Source organism: Balaenoptera musculus, chromosome 8 (assembly GCF_009873245.2).
Source record: "Balaenoptera musculus isolate JJ_BM4_2016_0621 chromosome 8, mBalMus1.pri.v3, whole genome shotgun sequence".
NCBI classification, from domain to species: Eukaryota; Metazoa; Chordata; class Mammalia; order Artiodactyla; family Balaenopteridae; genus Balaenoptera; species Balaenoptera musculus.
In genome coordinates this window covers 62,420,379-62,436,691 of record NC_045792.1, presented here as the reverse complement: position 1 = coordinate 62,436,691, position 16,313 = coordinate 62,420,379, and the positions used below count along the sequence as shown (strand labels likewise).

General features: G+C 44.5%; 1 protein-coding gene across 6 annotated transcripts in view; it reads left to right on the top strand.

Moving 5' to 3' along the window:
- Window positions 1-16,313, top strand: part of DENND2B (DENN domain containing 2B) — a 151,076-nt gene that overhangs the window by 85,970 nt on the left and 48,793 nt on the right. For 4 of the 6 annotated variants that reach the window (XM_036860064.1, XM_036860061.1, XM_036860062.1 and 1 more), the window contains one exon: window positions 14,051-14,155. In XM_036860064.1, coding sequence (XP_036715959.1) covers window positions 14,076-14,155 — 80 coding nt within the window. In that variant the 5' untranslated portion in view covers window positions 14,051-14,075. Of the gene's footprint in view, window positions 1-2,396; window positions 2,488-14,050; window positions 14,156-16,313 lie in introns of all 6 variants that reach the window. The other 2 variants (XM_036860065.1, XM_036860059.1) reach the window with 1 other exon arrangement.

The following is a 16,313-nucleotide window of genomic DNA, read 5'->3' as shown; positions in this document are numbered from 1 at the left end:
TTTCTCAGTTCGTGGGCCTTTCATGTTTTAGTAATTTTTCACAGTGCCCAGAGGCCAAAAGAAATACCTTATTTTTATTTATTAAGTGTTTAGGTGTAAACAATTTAGTAAGTGCTTATATCCTGATAACTGAGTAGCCATTTGAAAAATATATGTATATAAATTGAAAGGAAAAATATTTTTAGAGGAAGGTTGGGGGAATGGTTGAAATAGGTGAAGGGGATTAAGAGGTATAAACCTCTAGTCATATACTAAATAAGTCACGAGGATGTAATATTCAGCATAAGGAATATGGTCAATAATATTGTAATAACTTTGTATAGGGACGGGTGGTTGCTAGACTTATCATGGTGATCATTTCATAATGTATGCAAATATCAAATCACTATGTAGTACACCTGAAACTAACATAATATTGTACATCAATTTCAATTACAAACATTATTTATTTCATTCTTAAATAACCGCAGTTACTAACTTATGGGATGTACTGGGCACTGCACAACATCTCACATCTTGGAATCAGATTGAATACTGCCATCCCCATTTCCTGTTCCACATTGCTTTTCACACGGTTATTGCTTTTTAATCACAGCAGCTGCTGAAAACCCAGCTTCACAAAGAAATGACATCATCGAAAAGAATGTAGTGCAATCTAATGTTAAAACTGTGGACTCACGGGGTGTCCAAACAAATGTTGGATATTGCTCTTGTTTCCCTCAAAAATTTAAAATATCTTCTAACACAACTTGTAAAACAACTATACCCCAATAAAAAAATAAATTAATTAAAGAAATATATATCTTGCGGCATGCCTGTGAGTTCACTGCGGTGCTCTAGGGCACCTCAGCACACAGTTTGAGAACCACAGAAGCCAAGTAACACTTGCTTTATTTAAAGGAGGAAAAAGGCAAATTCTGTCCCCATCATAACCCTTAAAGAAGTTGGATAGATGGACAGACAGATGCCCCTTATCTTCAGTCTCAGCTCCAGCTGGACTGCATTGTTAGGGGAAGGCCTTTCTTTGACCAGGGTCCCCTAGGTGGGGAAGAATGATAAGGAGAAAAGGCTTGAAGAACAGCAAGAGAGGAACATCTCTTACGTTTATTTTTAATTGATTCAGGGCCCTCTGAACTAGATGGCTTAAAGAAAAATGGGATTTTAACACCAAGCATTTGGGGGCCAGGCATGAGACTACTGCCAATATCCGTTTCTAACTCTTTACAGACAGAGCTGGGCTGCAGGGGTGCACTTGGGTTGGAGGATGGCTTCCTGTCACAAGATATGACAGAGACCAGAGGACTTATGTGCTCTGGTGTCAATTAGAGAGCTCAGTGCCAACCTCTCTAGACTCTGGGGTCTGCCACTTGCTATGAAACCCTGAGCAAATTACTTAGCCTGAGCCTCAGTTTCCTTCTTTTTTTTAAAATCAATTAATTAATTTTTGGCCGCACTGGGTCTTCGTTGTTGCGCGCGGGCTTTTCTCTAGTTGCGGCGAGCGGGGGCTACTCTTTGTTGCGGTGATCAGGCTTCTCACTGCGGTGGCTTCTCTTGTTGCGGAGTACGGGCTTTAGGTGCGTGGGCTTCAGTAGTTGTGGCACGCGGGCTCAGTAGTTATGGCTAGTGGGCTCCAGAGCGCAGGCTCAGTAGTTGTCGTGCACGGGCTTAGTTGCTCCGCGGCATGTGGGATCTTCCCGGACCAGGGCTCAAACCTGTGTCCCCTGCATTGGCAGGTGGATTCTTAACCATTGTGCCACCAGGGAAGTCCAAGCCTCAGTTTCTTCATCCATAAAATAGAGATAATGGCAGCTAGATTAAATGAGATAAATGCATACTTAGAACCAGCAGAGCCTGGCTGTATATGTGCACTTTCTTCTACTCCCTTCCAAAACTGAGACTTTTATCCAAAGGGAAATTCAGCCCTAATGATCTGGCCAAGATCTGCAGTTGCTCTACTTCTTGATAAGTTTCCTCTGTGTATCTAATGTTCCTAATCTGCTGAGTTCTGTAACCTGTTTTTCACTGTCTTTTTTCACTGCCTAAGTGGCATTTTTTAATGAACAGAGTTCTTACTTAGTGTAGTCTGCTTTATCAATGTTTTCCATTATGGTTATTGCTTTTTGTGTCCTGTTCTTGCTCTAAGATCTCCTTGGCTTTTGTTCATGGTTTTTCTTCTGCTTGCAGCAGTGTTCTTCTAATGCCTTCTGTATCTTCCACAAGTCCTGCAAGACTCAGCCCAGTGTCACTTCTTGTCTCCTCCAGAAGCCCTCCCCTACATCCATCCTGTCCACCTGATTAGGTGTCTTTTCTCCTTGCTCTCAGAGCTCTGTGTTCATACATCTTTCACAGCTCTTGTTACAGTGTGCCAGAATCTTTTCTTTATTTGTCTGTCTCAGGCAGGATGGGGAGCTGCTCAAGGGCAAGGACCAGAGAGTATAGCACAGTAGCATGGGGGCCTGGCTGGGAAGATGCCCTCAGAGGCTTCAAGTAAGTAAACAAATAAAAGTCTTAGTGCCACACCTGTCTCTCTCTCCTTCTCTGACAGTATTCCCCCAACCTTTCTTAACCTGTGCCCTCTTTTGATGAGCACAAGGATCCTCCAGGCAGATGGTAAAATGCTACCCCCAGAGAGTGTACTCCAGATTGAGAGTTAACTACATTACAGTGCTTCAGAGAGGGCTGATCAGTAGTGTCCCAAACAGTAGACAGGAGGAAAGGAAGGTCCTCTAATTCATTAAGCCCCGGAGAAAGGATCTTTGCATTTTATAATAGGAAAATCATTGTAATCTTTGCAGAGAGCGACTTCAGTTGTTCTGGGGCTGAAGCCACCCCTGCCCTGAATCTTTTGGGTGTTCATAGGACGTGGCCCACTTTTCAATTTTCTGAGTGGGTCTGCTTGCTGAGGGTAGGTCAGACTCTGAACTGGGAAGGCTGGTGGGCTTGGAAGATGGGCCTGGACAGTGGAGCCCCAGCCTGCTCACTCTGTCCAGGTAGAGCCACTCTGAGATGGTGGCAAATGTTTTTTCATTAAAAAAAAATTTCTTTTTTCTTTTTTTAAAGATTTATTTATTATTCATTTATTTATTTAATTTATTTTTGACTGCGTTGGGTCTCAGTTGTGGCACGCGGGGTCTTCGTTGAGGCATGCGGGCTCTTTTGTTGTGGTGTGCAGGCTTCTCTCTAGTTGTGGCACGTGGGTTTTCTCCCTCTAGTTGTGGCACGCGGGTTCCAGAGTGCGTGGGCTCTGTAGTTTTGCAGTACGTGGTCTCTCTAGTTGAGGAGCGCAAGCTCAGTAGTTGTGGCGCATGGGCTTAGCTGCCCCGCGGCATGTGGGATCTTAGTTCCCTGACCAGGGATCGAACCTGCATCCCCCGCGTTGGAAGGCGGATTCTTAACCACTGCGCCACCAGGGAAGTCCCTAATAGTAATTTCTTAACACTAAATTTTAGTGTGATCCAGGGAAGGCCTCACTAAGAAGATGATGTCTGACCAAAGACCTGGGAGATGAGGGAGCAGGCTCTCTTGGGGGGGTATGTTCTAGTGACAGGGGACAGCAGGTGTGGAGGCCCAGAGTTGGAATGTGCCTGGTGTATTTGAGGAAATAATAAGGAGATAGTGTGGCTGGTGGGGAAAACGTAAAGGGAAAGAGTAGTTGAAATGAGGTCAGAGATATCATAGAGACCTAAATGATGAAGACCTTGTAGGTCATTGTGAAGATTTTGGCTCTTACTTTTAGTGATTGGGATCCATGTTAGGGTTTTGAGCAGAGTAGTGACAAGATCTGCCCTGTTGCTGGTGGTGGGTAAATGTGATGGTGGTAGCTTATTGAGGGTCTGTTCTGATTGTTTCTATTTTCTCAGTGAAATAGGAAACAGAGTAAGAGCTAAGAGAGTGAGGACAAGAGAAGAGGTCCTGAGGCTGAGAGTTGGGGGAAAGCCAGAGACTTCAAGTATGTTCCCTCTTGGTTCTGAGTATCCTCTGTTTTTTATACATGGCTTCTCATTGGTCTTCAAGTTCTCATTATAGAGGTAGAATATTCTTCCTATACTACAGATAGGGAAACGGAGGTATTGAGACTTGCCCAGTCCCTTTAGCCCTTACTATTTCCTAGTCCTCTTCTGAGAAAGTTGGCTTGTGGGTGGTGTGTTTTTCTGGATCAGGGCAGGCATCTTGCCATCAGTCAGGTTGAGTTCAGCTAGGCTGGGGAGCATGGGAAGGGTGAGAATGAGGTCAAGATTTAGGGTCAGGAAAGGCTTCAGAAAGAAGTCAACATTTGAACTGGATATTTAAGAAAGAATGGTGGTGGAGGACTTCATGATGGAAGGAATTGGTTGAATAAAAGCTTGGAGGCATGAACATTCCTGGCATGTGCAGGAAATGGCAATTAGTCTGCTGTGACTGGCAGACGGAAGGCACTGGTGTGAGATAGGTCTGTGGCCTTGGAATCATCATCATGTTTACAGGACCCACCGGGTTCTTCTTGCCAAGGGTGAAAGCGGGCAGGGCTTTTTGTGGGGCAGGCCTCCGTTCTATGGACAGAGTGGGCCCCATCGTCCTGGCAGAGCTGGGTTAAGCCGCTTGCTGAGAGGCTGAGTTTCCAGACTGGCAGAAAGAGCCATGTCTAGGTTTTTAAAACTGTCTTGGAAGCAACCAGATTTCCTTTGGCCTGGAATTGCCTAACAAGCCCTCACCCCATTTTGGGCTTTCAGGAAACATTTAAACCCAACTTCAAACCTCCACAGAATCTGTACTGAACTGGAGAAGGACCATCTGGCAGGAAAAGGGATTGAAAATGGTTGAGGTTGAAAACCCAAACTTAAAGGCCTCTTTGGGGAGGAGAGTTGGGAAAGAGGATGTGGGAGTGATAAGTGGACAGTCAGGAGATGGAAAGAGAGCTTAATTTTTTTCTGGTTGTTAACAACAACAACAACAAAAATCATCTTTTTTGTGACTGGTTGAGGCAGATTTCAGCCTCATAGGGACCTGTAAAAACACCCAGCAATTCTTCTGATCTCCCAGCAAAACAAATCTTGGTTCCTCTCCACTTGACCAGGCTCATAATCCCCTCAACATTTTTGCTCAAAGGGCTTTCTGGACCTAGAGCCCCAGAGCTTGGGGCTGGAATGGAAAAGATCCAAGGTACCAGGTATGTAGAAGTGCCGACGGAGAAAAGGGGTCTGGCACTTTGGAGGGAATTAGGGGACAGACTTGAGAAAAACCTTCCTGGCTCCCTTTCTACAGTTTTTGATACCCACCCACCCAGCCTCTGAGCCCATTTTCTCCCCTTTCCCTTGTAACCCCTTGATTTTAGGCACAACAGAGCCAAAGACAAGGTTGTGGGCAGATAACCAGTGAGAAATGAGTCAGGAAAGGAAGGGGGGAAAAGAGGGGTGGGGGAGGAGAAAGCCAGCGTGACCGAGGTGAAGGCAGGTTTCCCAGGAGCAGCCTTTGCTCATGGGTGTGTTGGATGAGAACTGTTACTGCAGGAGGGCCCTGGAAGATAAGAGGGGCACTTGTGAGGAGACTGAAACTCCTGAGGTAGACAGGGTTGGCTGAGGGCTGGGAGGAAAAGGCCTGCTGGTGACAGTCCAACTGGGTGGCAGCTACAGCTGGAAACCTCCGTTTCATTGGTTTTACTGCAGCCATGACTTTGGGGAGCGAAGGAGTGCACCTTAAAAGATATGGCCAGTGCTAGAATTTCTAGGGCCCTTTCTCTTCCTGGCCTTTGACTCCTTGGGGGCCCTCTTTTGCCATCAGTTAGCAAATCAGTTAACATTTATTTGCCTGTCTTTTATGTGCAGAGCTCTCTGCCAAGTACTGAGGATTGTTCAAAACATGGAGAAGAACTAGCTAGCACTGCCCTACAGCTTTCTCAGCTGCATGGGGACAGAGGGGGCCAGGATGTCAGGGGACCTGTGGGATGGCTGAATTTCCTAGGAAGGCTGTGCAGGTGAGCCGCTACAGCAGAGCCTGAGCTGTCAGTCCAGGCAGAGCTATGAAAGGTAAATGAGGCGCCTCCCGCCTCGGCCCAGTCCAAGGACACCTGCAGGAGAGAAAGGGAGAATCAAATGCTCCCGCTTTCGAGAACTCTGGTTTGGGTACTTAAAAGGAACTCTCTCTAATGATGACCCTCCCTGAAACTTGCGGTGCCAGTGCTGGTTGCCGAGACTCTTGGAGGAAGAAATGAGAGATGTAGGCCCTCCTCTGGGGGAGCTGCCAGTCTGATCCTTTTCTGCTCGGCCTGCCGCAGGGCCTAGATGACCAAGGGCAGTAGGAGGGAGTCAGTGAGGGGGTGAGGGCGGTCAGGTAGGTGTTCCCTGGGCAGGGTGAGTAGCAGGTTGACTCCAGGGCAGTCAGACCACAGCTGTGCAGAGCCGGACTGGGCTGAAGCCAGGTTCTCGGGGCACACACAGAGCTCCGTTCCCTTTCTCACCTTCTCCTTCCCTCTGGGCTGCTTCCTAAGCTATTACTTCCACACCAGAGATTGCTTAAGAGATTAGTGGAATGTCGGAGTCGGCAGAAATTCTCATGTGCTTTAGAGGTTTCCTTTGTGGGGGCGTCCTGACTTCTTACCTAGACTAGGCAAGCAGGGTGCTGGGCAGTGTTTGTGTTTCCTCTCAGTGGCGACCTTAACCCCAGCAGAACGGGAGGCTTCCCTCCAAACACTTGCATCTGTTCTTCAGCGCTCTCAGGGCTCAAATGTCTCCTTCTCAGGGGCGAGGCATACTGTCATGTCCGAAATTAGGCCTGCGGAAAAGTACCACACAGACATTTAGAAATGTCACTTAACGAGGGGAAACAGTTTTTTGCTCTGGGATAGGAAGGTTCATTCTTAGAGGCTGGGCACCCCTCAGAAGGAGCTCCCTTCAGAGACTGACCTCTGAGGGATCCCTTCTCAGACCTTGGGCAGAGCATCTGTGGATTGGGTGATGAGACTGGATTGTAGGGAAAGGGAGCACTAAGGGAGCTAGAGAGATAACTGCAAGATGCAGGCTGGCCTGAGTGACAGCAGGGAGCCTTCCAGAGGGTCTTTCCTCCAGTGGCAGTGAGGGGAATAGATGGAGGGTTTCAAGCGGCCAGAGTAGGCTCCTCCCTGCACTGCTCAAGCCCAGCCCTCCAGGAGGCTTTGTGCAGCTGCTCCCAGTGCAGTGCCCCCTACCCCTTCCCTGCTGGGACGTGGGATGCAGCACTCTCCTGCTGACTGGGAGAGTCAGGTCACAGAGCTGAGCAAAGCTGGCCACCTGTAGGCGTTGGGTGGGGAGGGACAGTGGTAAATTGGGGAGCGCTTGCTACATCTAACTGGACTGCCAACTGCTGCCATATAGAAATGCAGACGGTGATGGCAGGTTTTCTAATTTTTCAAGAGAAGCCAGAAACTGAATTTTTATTTGCATTTCATTTATACTCACCCAATTTTTAAAACGTTTGATAACTAATTCAACTTTTTTAAAAAAATAAAGGGAAAACCCAATGGAACATATTTTTGCTCTTGCAAACCACCAGTTAATGTCTTCGGGTGTAAACTCTTTTTTCCCAGGAGTTTGGAAGTGAGGGGAAAGTGAGGAAAGCGGTCGTTAGCTACCAGGGGTGGGTGGCGGGAAAAGCTGTTTTGAGATACAAGAACTCAGAGTACAGCAAAGACTGAGGGAACTGTTTAGAGCAGACATTGATAATGCTTCCACTGGATCCTGTGACGTGCCTGCTCCTTTGTTGAGGGTCGGTGGTTCTGTGCAGGTGGAAGAAGCTGGGGGCGTGGGAAGAGGAAGGGGACCGAGTGTCCATCTTGTATTTGCCCACAGCTGGGCAGACTCTTGGGAGGATGGTCAGTAGTGACCCTTCATACCTTTACAAGTCCTCAGCACGTTGTGGGACTCAAGTTTTCACACTTACAGGCGTGTAAGACTAGCCTGAAGTGCTTACTGAACATACAAATTCCTAGGCTCCGTTCAAGAGGGGGAGGTGGGACCTGGGACTCTGCATTTTTAACAAGCACCCCTATCAATGTTAAGAAAAGTAAGTGGACAGTGGAGTCAGAGCTGAGTCCACAGTTCTGCCCTATTCCTTCACTAGGTGAGTGATCTTGGGCCAATCATTTAATCTCTCTGAATCTCAATTTCCTGATTGGAAAATTGGGCCTGTATTATCACTACGTCATGGGATGGTGAGAGCTGAAATGGAAGATGATTGGAGGCCATGCAGAGTGCTGACTCAGAGCCACGGCGGTGCTGGTGCAGGCCACCTGGGCTCAAATTCCTGCCTTGCCACTTTCTAGCTGTGTGACTTGGGACAAGCGATTTAACTGCTCTGTACCTTGGTTTCCTTGGTAACATGTAAATAATGATAGTACCCACTTCGTAGGGTTGTCACAAGGATTAAATGATTTAATCCTTTAAAATGCTTATAACTTTAGCTATTATAATTTTATAAAGAATCTAGCAGCACCTTTGATAATAAATGTGCCTTTGCTTTTTTTTTTTTTCTTCTTAAGTCCTCTTACCATGGGTAACAAATAGGCGAAGGCTTACTTTCAAATGTCACCTCTCTGTAAGGCCTTCGTGGAGTCCACTTTTTCCTTCACTTTTCTCCCTTTACAGTTAGCTTTTCCAGGGCAGGGACTGTATCTGTCCATTTTCATATCTTAGTACCTTGCACAGTGCCTAGCGTAGAGTAAATGGATTGGATGGCAGTGCCGGGGAGTCTGAAAAATGAATCTAGCTTGGGAATGGAGAGAGTGCCTTCCAAATACGTAGAGAAGCATGATTTGGAAGAAAAATGATTTATTAAGCTTCAGTGTGCCAAAATAACAATCACGTGAGGTAGGTCATGTTATTATTATTGCTCTTATAGCGAGAACGTTGAGTCCTCAAAACTCACGTGTACCATGACCCTTGGCCAGCAGTTGCTAGAGGCAGGGTTGGGCTGACTCCAGGTTGGGTGTTCTTCCCTCTGCACCTCGAGAACCTGGGACTGTGGTCTCTGTCTCGATGCAGGGTTTGTAGAGGAGTTCTAGTGGTACCTTATTATGTTCGTTTCTCTGGGTTGTAACTCTTCAGATAGTTGTCTGTAATTTGTCAGAGCTGGGGTTTTGAGCAATTCGTGATCGGTGGTAGATGCTAATTGAACAATTTCATTTTCCAAACACGTAGTTTTTGCCGTTGATGGGCCTGGGTGCTAGCAAAACACCTCTCATCCCCTTGGCTTCTCTGCTCTATTCCCAGTGGGTGTTTCTTTTGCTTGGGAGTGTCTCTCTCTTTGCAGCCAGAGTAGCCAAGGAATCAGGCTGAAAGCACAGATGGGAGCCTGCAGGTGGCTCTTAGGGCCTTGGGAGAAGCAGTGTCCCCCAGGAAGCCTGCCACGCAGAGTGCTCAAGTCTGTGCTTCAGGTGTTATGGGTTAGCCTGGTCCTTAGTTCCTCAGGCCGCTGGATTATTCCCTGAACCTGGTAGACCTGGCTAGAGAGAGCAGGTGGGAGGGAGCACGATGAGTAAGCATCTCTGACTTAGTAGGCTCTCCTGGGGTTCTCAGCAGTGCCTGCCCAAGATGCCTCAACTCCTGGGCCGCGGCTGAGAATAGCAGCTGTGTTCTTGCAGAAGTGTGACCGAGGGTCAATGCCGTGGACCTGGTAGTTTTGACCCTGGTAGTTTTGACCCACTCCTCTCTTGGTTGCATCTTCACAGGATTTTTCTTCTTGGCCCAAGCAAATATCACAGCTATCTACATTTTTCCTTCTGACTGAGTTGGCTCTGTGTTCTCATATTCAAGTATATGATTGCATTTCAGAGCATTTTAGATCAGAAATTCAGGGAAGGAAAGAATATATTTTTCATCATGTTCTTTTAATATATTTCAGTTTCTGGTCTTTCCACAAATCTTCTGTCCTTTCCCTGAGGGCCTGCCCTGGAGCTGGTAGAGCATGTCCAGTGTTGTTATGATGGGTTCTGATGATTATTGTGACCGTTGTTACCATGGGCACAGTTGAAAGCTGATGCTTAGCAAGTTGATTCCTTGTAGCACTGTGCTCCCTGAGGACCCTGATAACTGGCCTGGGAAAGCTTCCAGAGGCTGCCTCTCCTTTCCCTTCTTTCTGTTTAACACACACAGCCATACACCAAGCACTTAACTTGGCCCTTGGCTGGTGCAGGTAAAGAATATCTCACCAGAGCCGGTGTGCACAGCTGCTCTGGTGGTGGGATTGACTCCCCTTCTTCCTTCTCCTCATACTAACATTATGCTATATACTTAAGTTTGTAAAGATTTTTTCCTCAATACGTAGGGAAGGCTTTTCTTTGTTTTTGTTTTTGTTTTTTTTTAATTTATTTTATTTTTGGCTGCATTGGGTCTTTTCTCTGCGTGTGGCGAGTTGGGGCTACTCCTCATTGTGATGCGTGGGCTTCTCACTGCGGTGACTTCTCTTGTTGTGGAGCACAGGCTGTAGGCGCGTGGGCTTCAGTAGTTGCAGCATGCTGGCTCAGTAGTTGTGGCTCGCGGGCTCTAGAGCGCAGGCTCAGTAGTTGTGGTGCACGGGCTTAGTTGCTCCGTGGCATGTGGGATCTTCCTGGACCAGGGCTCGAACCCGTGTCCCCTGCATTGGCAGACGGATTCTCAACCACTGCGCCACCAGGGAAGCCCGGGAAGGCTTTTCATGAAGGATAAAAATGAGGCTCAGGGTTTGTTTTCTTTCTCTAAAAGCATCGTGGGGGATGTTTCATTGCTATCACCATTGCTAGTACCTGCGGGCTGCTTCCTCCCTTCCAGCTCCCACTTCACTCACCACTACCATCACCAAAACGACAACCTTGAGAGATCGCATAAAGGTAAGGAAGTTAGAGAGAGTGCATTTCATGTTGAAATTAGGAAAGAATTATAAATGATATCAAGAATTAGGGTCTGGCTTATTTTTTATCATCGAAACCAATCACTTATTTGCACCAAGATAATAAGTAAGATGGCCTCCAGGATTAAGGTCATTAGTGGCCATAAATAAATATGTTTAACTTTCACATCCAAACATACTTCATTTTGGTCAATGTGATGAGAATGCCGATCAGAGTGAGAGAACTATTGTTCCTGAACTGTTCAGCGTTGTGAAGGTTGTGTTGGCCCAGAACAGAGTGCACATTCACATTAGAAATAATGTGAATTATTGTTGTCTCTCACATCCATTCTCCAAGGCACTTAAAATTTTTTTAAAGTTTTTTTTAACATCTAAATTGAGATATAATTCACATACCATAAAACTCACTTATGTTATGTGTACAGTTCATCTTTTAAATGTATTCACAGTTATGCAACCATCACCACTGTTTATCTAATTTCAGAACTTTTTTTTCACTCCCCCAGAAGAAACCCCATACTCATTGCAGTCACTCCCCATTCTCCTACACTCAACTCAACCCTAAGCAACCATTAATTTATTTTCTGTCTCTGCAGATTTGCCTATTCTGTACATTTCATAAAAATGGCATGAGAGTTCATCCATGTTGTGGAATGTGTCCTTTTTATGTCTGAATAATATTCCATTTTATGGATATACCACACTTTGTTAATGCATTCGTCCACTGATGGACATTTGGGCATTTGGGTTGTTTCCACTTTTTGGCTATTATGAACATTGGTATGAGTATTTGTGTGGACATGTTTTCATTTCTCTTGGCTGTATACCCAGGGGTGAATCATGCTGGGTCTTATGGTAACTCTATGTATCCCTTTATGAGGAACTGCCAAACTATTTTCCAAAGTGGCTGCACAATTTTACATTTCCACCAGCAGTGAATGAAGGTTTTCATTTCTCCAGAGTCTCACTAGCACTTGTTTTTATCTTTTTGATTACAGTCATCCTGGTGGTGTGAAGTAATACCTCACTGTGGTTTTGACTTGTATTTCCCTAATGACTAGTGATGTTGAACATTGTTTCATGTGATTCTTAGCCAATTTTATATCTTTGGAGAAATGTCTGTTTAAATTCTTTGTCTACTTTTTTTTTTTAACATCTTTATTGGAGTATAATTGCTTTACAATGGTGTGTTAGTTTCTGTTTGTCTACTTTTTAATTGGATTATGTGTCTTTTTATTATTGAGTTGGAAGAGTTCTTTATATATTCTAGATACAAGTTGCTTAGCAGACATATATGATTTGCAAATAATTCTCCCATTCTATGGGAGTCTTTTTACTTTCTTGTGGTATTTTTTACAGCACAAAAGTTTTTTATTTAGTATAATACAGTTTATATCTTTTTTCTTTTGTTACTTGTGTCATATCTAAGAAACTATTGCCTAATCCAGTGTTACAAAGATTTACCTCTATGTTGTATTATTCCAGGCTTCGCTTTTGTCATTTTAACTCTTAAATTTAGGTCTATAATCCATTTTTACTTTCTTTTGTATAGTATAAGGGTAAGGGTCCTACTTTATTCTTTTGTATATGAATGCCCAGTTGTCTGAATATTGTTAAAAAGACTCTTCTTTCCCTCTTGAATTGTCTTAGCATCCTTGTTGAAAATCAGTTGACCATAAATGTATGGGTTTATTTCTCAACTCTCAATTCTATTCTGTTGATTTCTATTTCTGTTCTTACGTCTGTGCACACTGTCTTGATTACCATGGCTTTGTAGTATGCTTTGAAATTGGTGAGTGCGAGTCCTCCAACTTTATTCTTCTTTTTCAAGATGGTTTTGACTGCTCTGGGTCCCTTGCACTACCACAAAATTTTAGGATCAGCTTGTCAATTTCTGCAGTTGATGAGTATTCTGTTCAGTCTGTAGATCAATTCGGGGAATATTGCCATCTTAACAACTTGGAGTTTTCTGATCATGAACATGGGATGCCTTTCTATTTATTTATGTCTTCTTTAATTTCTTTCAGTGATGTTTTGTAGCTTGCAGTGCATAAGTCTTGCACTTCTTTTGTTAAGTTTATTCCTAAGTATTTTATTCTTTTTGCTGCTATTATTAATGGAATTTTAAAAAATTTCATTTTCAGATTGTTCATTGCTAGTGTATAGAAAGAAAACTGATTTTTTAAATATTACTTTGTATCCTGCAAACTTGCTTGACTTTATACGTTAGTTTAAGAGTGTTTTAGTGGAATTGTTATGATTTTCTACATGGAGGATCATACCATCTGCAAATAGGAGACAATTTCCAGTCTGGATGTACCCTTAAGTTTTAATATTTTTCTTCCTTTTATTATTTTAGCATAAAATAATGTTACTATATTAGCTAACTGTATATGGTACATGTACAGACATTTTTTACTTTGTAAATACTTAAATACCTTAAAGTATATTAATTTTATTTTAATGGGTGTTAAAAATATGATAACTCATAACTGTGGTTTCTGTCACTTTATCAGGATGTTCTTCCCTGAACATCCTATTTTAAAAACAAATCTTCTTCACTCTCCCTCTACCTTGCTTCATGCTTTCTTCCTACCACTTATCACTATACATATTATACACAAATGTACACTTATGTATCACACACATGACTTGTGCCTGCTTATCGTCTGTTTCTCTCCGCTAGGATGTAAGCTCCATGAGAGCAGAGACTTTGTTTCATTCTTTGCTGGATGGCAGTGCCTAGGACATGGGTACTCACTCAGTAAATATTTATCAATGATTAATTGTTTAGAACAAGGTTAAATATTTTAAGAAAAGTAAGTCAGTTTCAAGTTGATTAAAGAAAAACATTGAGTAAATGATTGTTCAGGAGGTATGCAAATATGGTAAAATTCATAAAGACTGTATGGCATGCCAGAAGTTTGGGAGACTCTAACTTAAGAAATGAGAAGAAGCAGGATGGAAATGGAGTTTTTAAAATCATTTTCTGTGAAGTGATAAGTTATCTGTTAGCTCACAGACTCTTCCCCAACCCAGATCAGGGATCCCTTGAGGCTCTTAATCTGTAACACATGAAATTAAATATATGTGGGAAAGTGGTTCCTGCTAACCACCACAGAAACCCTGTTGGCAGTTTTGGAGGTCATCTGGAAATGTTTGAGGTGCTTTTCGCTGCCCATGGAAACTTGGCTTATGGGTCTTGTCTTCTTTGCAGGGCTCTGTGTTTGCAGAGAGCAGAAATGACCATGACTGCCAACAAGAATTCCAGTATCACCCACGGAGCTGGAGGCACTAAGGCCCCTCGAGGGACTCTGAGCAGGTGAGTCGGGGAGCACTGCTGAGGGAATGGGGCTCCCTGGAGGGTAGCATCAAAGGACACCTAATGACCTGTGTCCTGGATAGGATTCCTGCCAAATGTAAATGATTATCATCATGATTTGGACCGTCGTAGAGGTGCATAATCTGAGCCAAACTTTAACTACTTACCAAATAGTGAGATCTCAGGGCATTTTCTTATGCCCTCTAACATTTTGGTTACTCATCTGTAAAATAATAATAGTACTTATCTCACAGAGTTTCTGTGAGGATTAAATGAGATAATATATGTCAGTGCTTAGCATAGTGCCTGGCAAAAAGCCACTCGGTAAATGTTAGCTTCCTCCCGGTGATGGGGTAGAAGCTTCCAGAGCTGGCAGATAGCTGTACAACTCTCACCAGGGCTTCTCGGGTCTTGGCCAAGGCTGGATGCTGCTGTCCTAGAAGAACCTCTTTTATTAAAGCCACGTACCTTTCATAGCCCCTTCTGCTGAATTTTAGTTGGGCAAATTTGGCCTTTGGAACCTCAGCCACTAGAATGGATAGATGAGATGGATGCTCATCTTAGACTGGGGTCGGGCTAGTTCCTTCCTGGAGGTCTGGGCTGTGCATTACCAGGCTGAGTCCAGTGGAGTGTGGCACACACTCAGGTCTGGCCAGAGGTAGTGGTAGATGTTTGGTTCGTTCAGAGCTAATATCCAGGTATGGTTGGTAGAATGGGGCATAGGATGTGGCCCCTGGGGAGTGACTGGCGTGAATGAGGCAAGAGGAATTCTGTACACCATACGTGCAGGGTTTGGTCCCAGTGGAAATGGTCTGGATTGACTGTGCCAACCGAACAGAAATTGATAGATTCTGACTTGTTAGGTACATAAGAGCTTGGGGCTTACACAAACAAATTGAATATCTACTCTGTGGCAGCAAGACCAGTAAGAACACCCCCTGTGCACACACCCCGTCTAACCTAGACTAGAGTTGCTTGCATACTTGCTTCCCTGAACTGGGTGAGGCTGAGGATGGCAGGAACCAACAACCTCTTGGGTAAAGCAGATAGAAAAACTGACCTCTCCCAGGGCATGTCGGTGGCCAAGGCAGAGACAGGTCTAGATCTCAGAGTCTTTGTCTCCCATTATCTACTTCTCGGGAACCACTTTGCTGGGTTCCCCCCCAGTCTGGTGGCATTTCTTACTCTGCAGTCTGACTCTGAGTTGGCAGATAGAGACTGGGAATTAAGGTTCCCAACTTTTTTATATGAGACTGTATGGGTGAAATAAGCATTGTGTGTGATTTTACCATTTTATTCTTAAATTAAAAGAAATAGTATATTTAGAACCTGAATTAGAAATTACTGTACACAGAAGCCCTCAACTCCTTAAAGTATTCTTTTTTTTTCTAATTTCCACTTTGTGGGGACTGGGATGGGAGATGCAGTGTTTACATAAAGTCACAAAGCAGAATCAGAACTGCTGACAGGCACCCTAGTTTCTATTTGGAGTATATACCTACATGTTTTAAACATTTTTAGAAATTGCTCTTCCTTTAGCTTCCCAGCCTGCTTGCCATCATAACACGACGGATGGTATTTGTAAATATCTGAGCCTCTGATGTGCCTAAAAAAAGGCATTTTTCCCTTCTAAGTCTTCACTTCCCTTCCTTCCTGCCACCTTTCTGCTTCCCTCCCTCCCTCCCTCCTTTCCTGGGCTTTTGGCATGGAGTCACAGGCCTCTGTGTCTAGCTACAGCCTTCTCTCAGAGGCTACTGCTGCACTGTAGTTGTTATTATTTCAAAATTATCATCTGGTGGTTTCTCTGGCTGCTTTCACCCCCAGCCAAATCTGGGACTGTTCTTAGGAAGTTGTCAGTGAACTCTGAGGGCTCTCCTCCTAGGTGCTGGGCTCTTTGGTGGACACTGGGGAAAAAAGAGGGATGATCCACTCTCTTTTTTCAAGGCTTTTACAGTTTGGATTGGTGACCTTGGCACCCAGATTTCTTAGTCTGACCTTCCAGTAGACATTTGCCTGTGACCTGGGGACCTTTAATCATTGCCAGCCCAGGAGTTCCAGTGAGAAAAGACTCCCAGGTGTGACCGGAACTTTGGTTGGGGAGTGCAGGGGTGCTAGGGCCTTGGAAAGCTGGGCCTTTGAACCCTGACTGCTTTGGGGA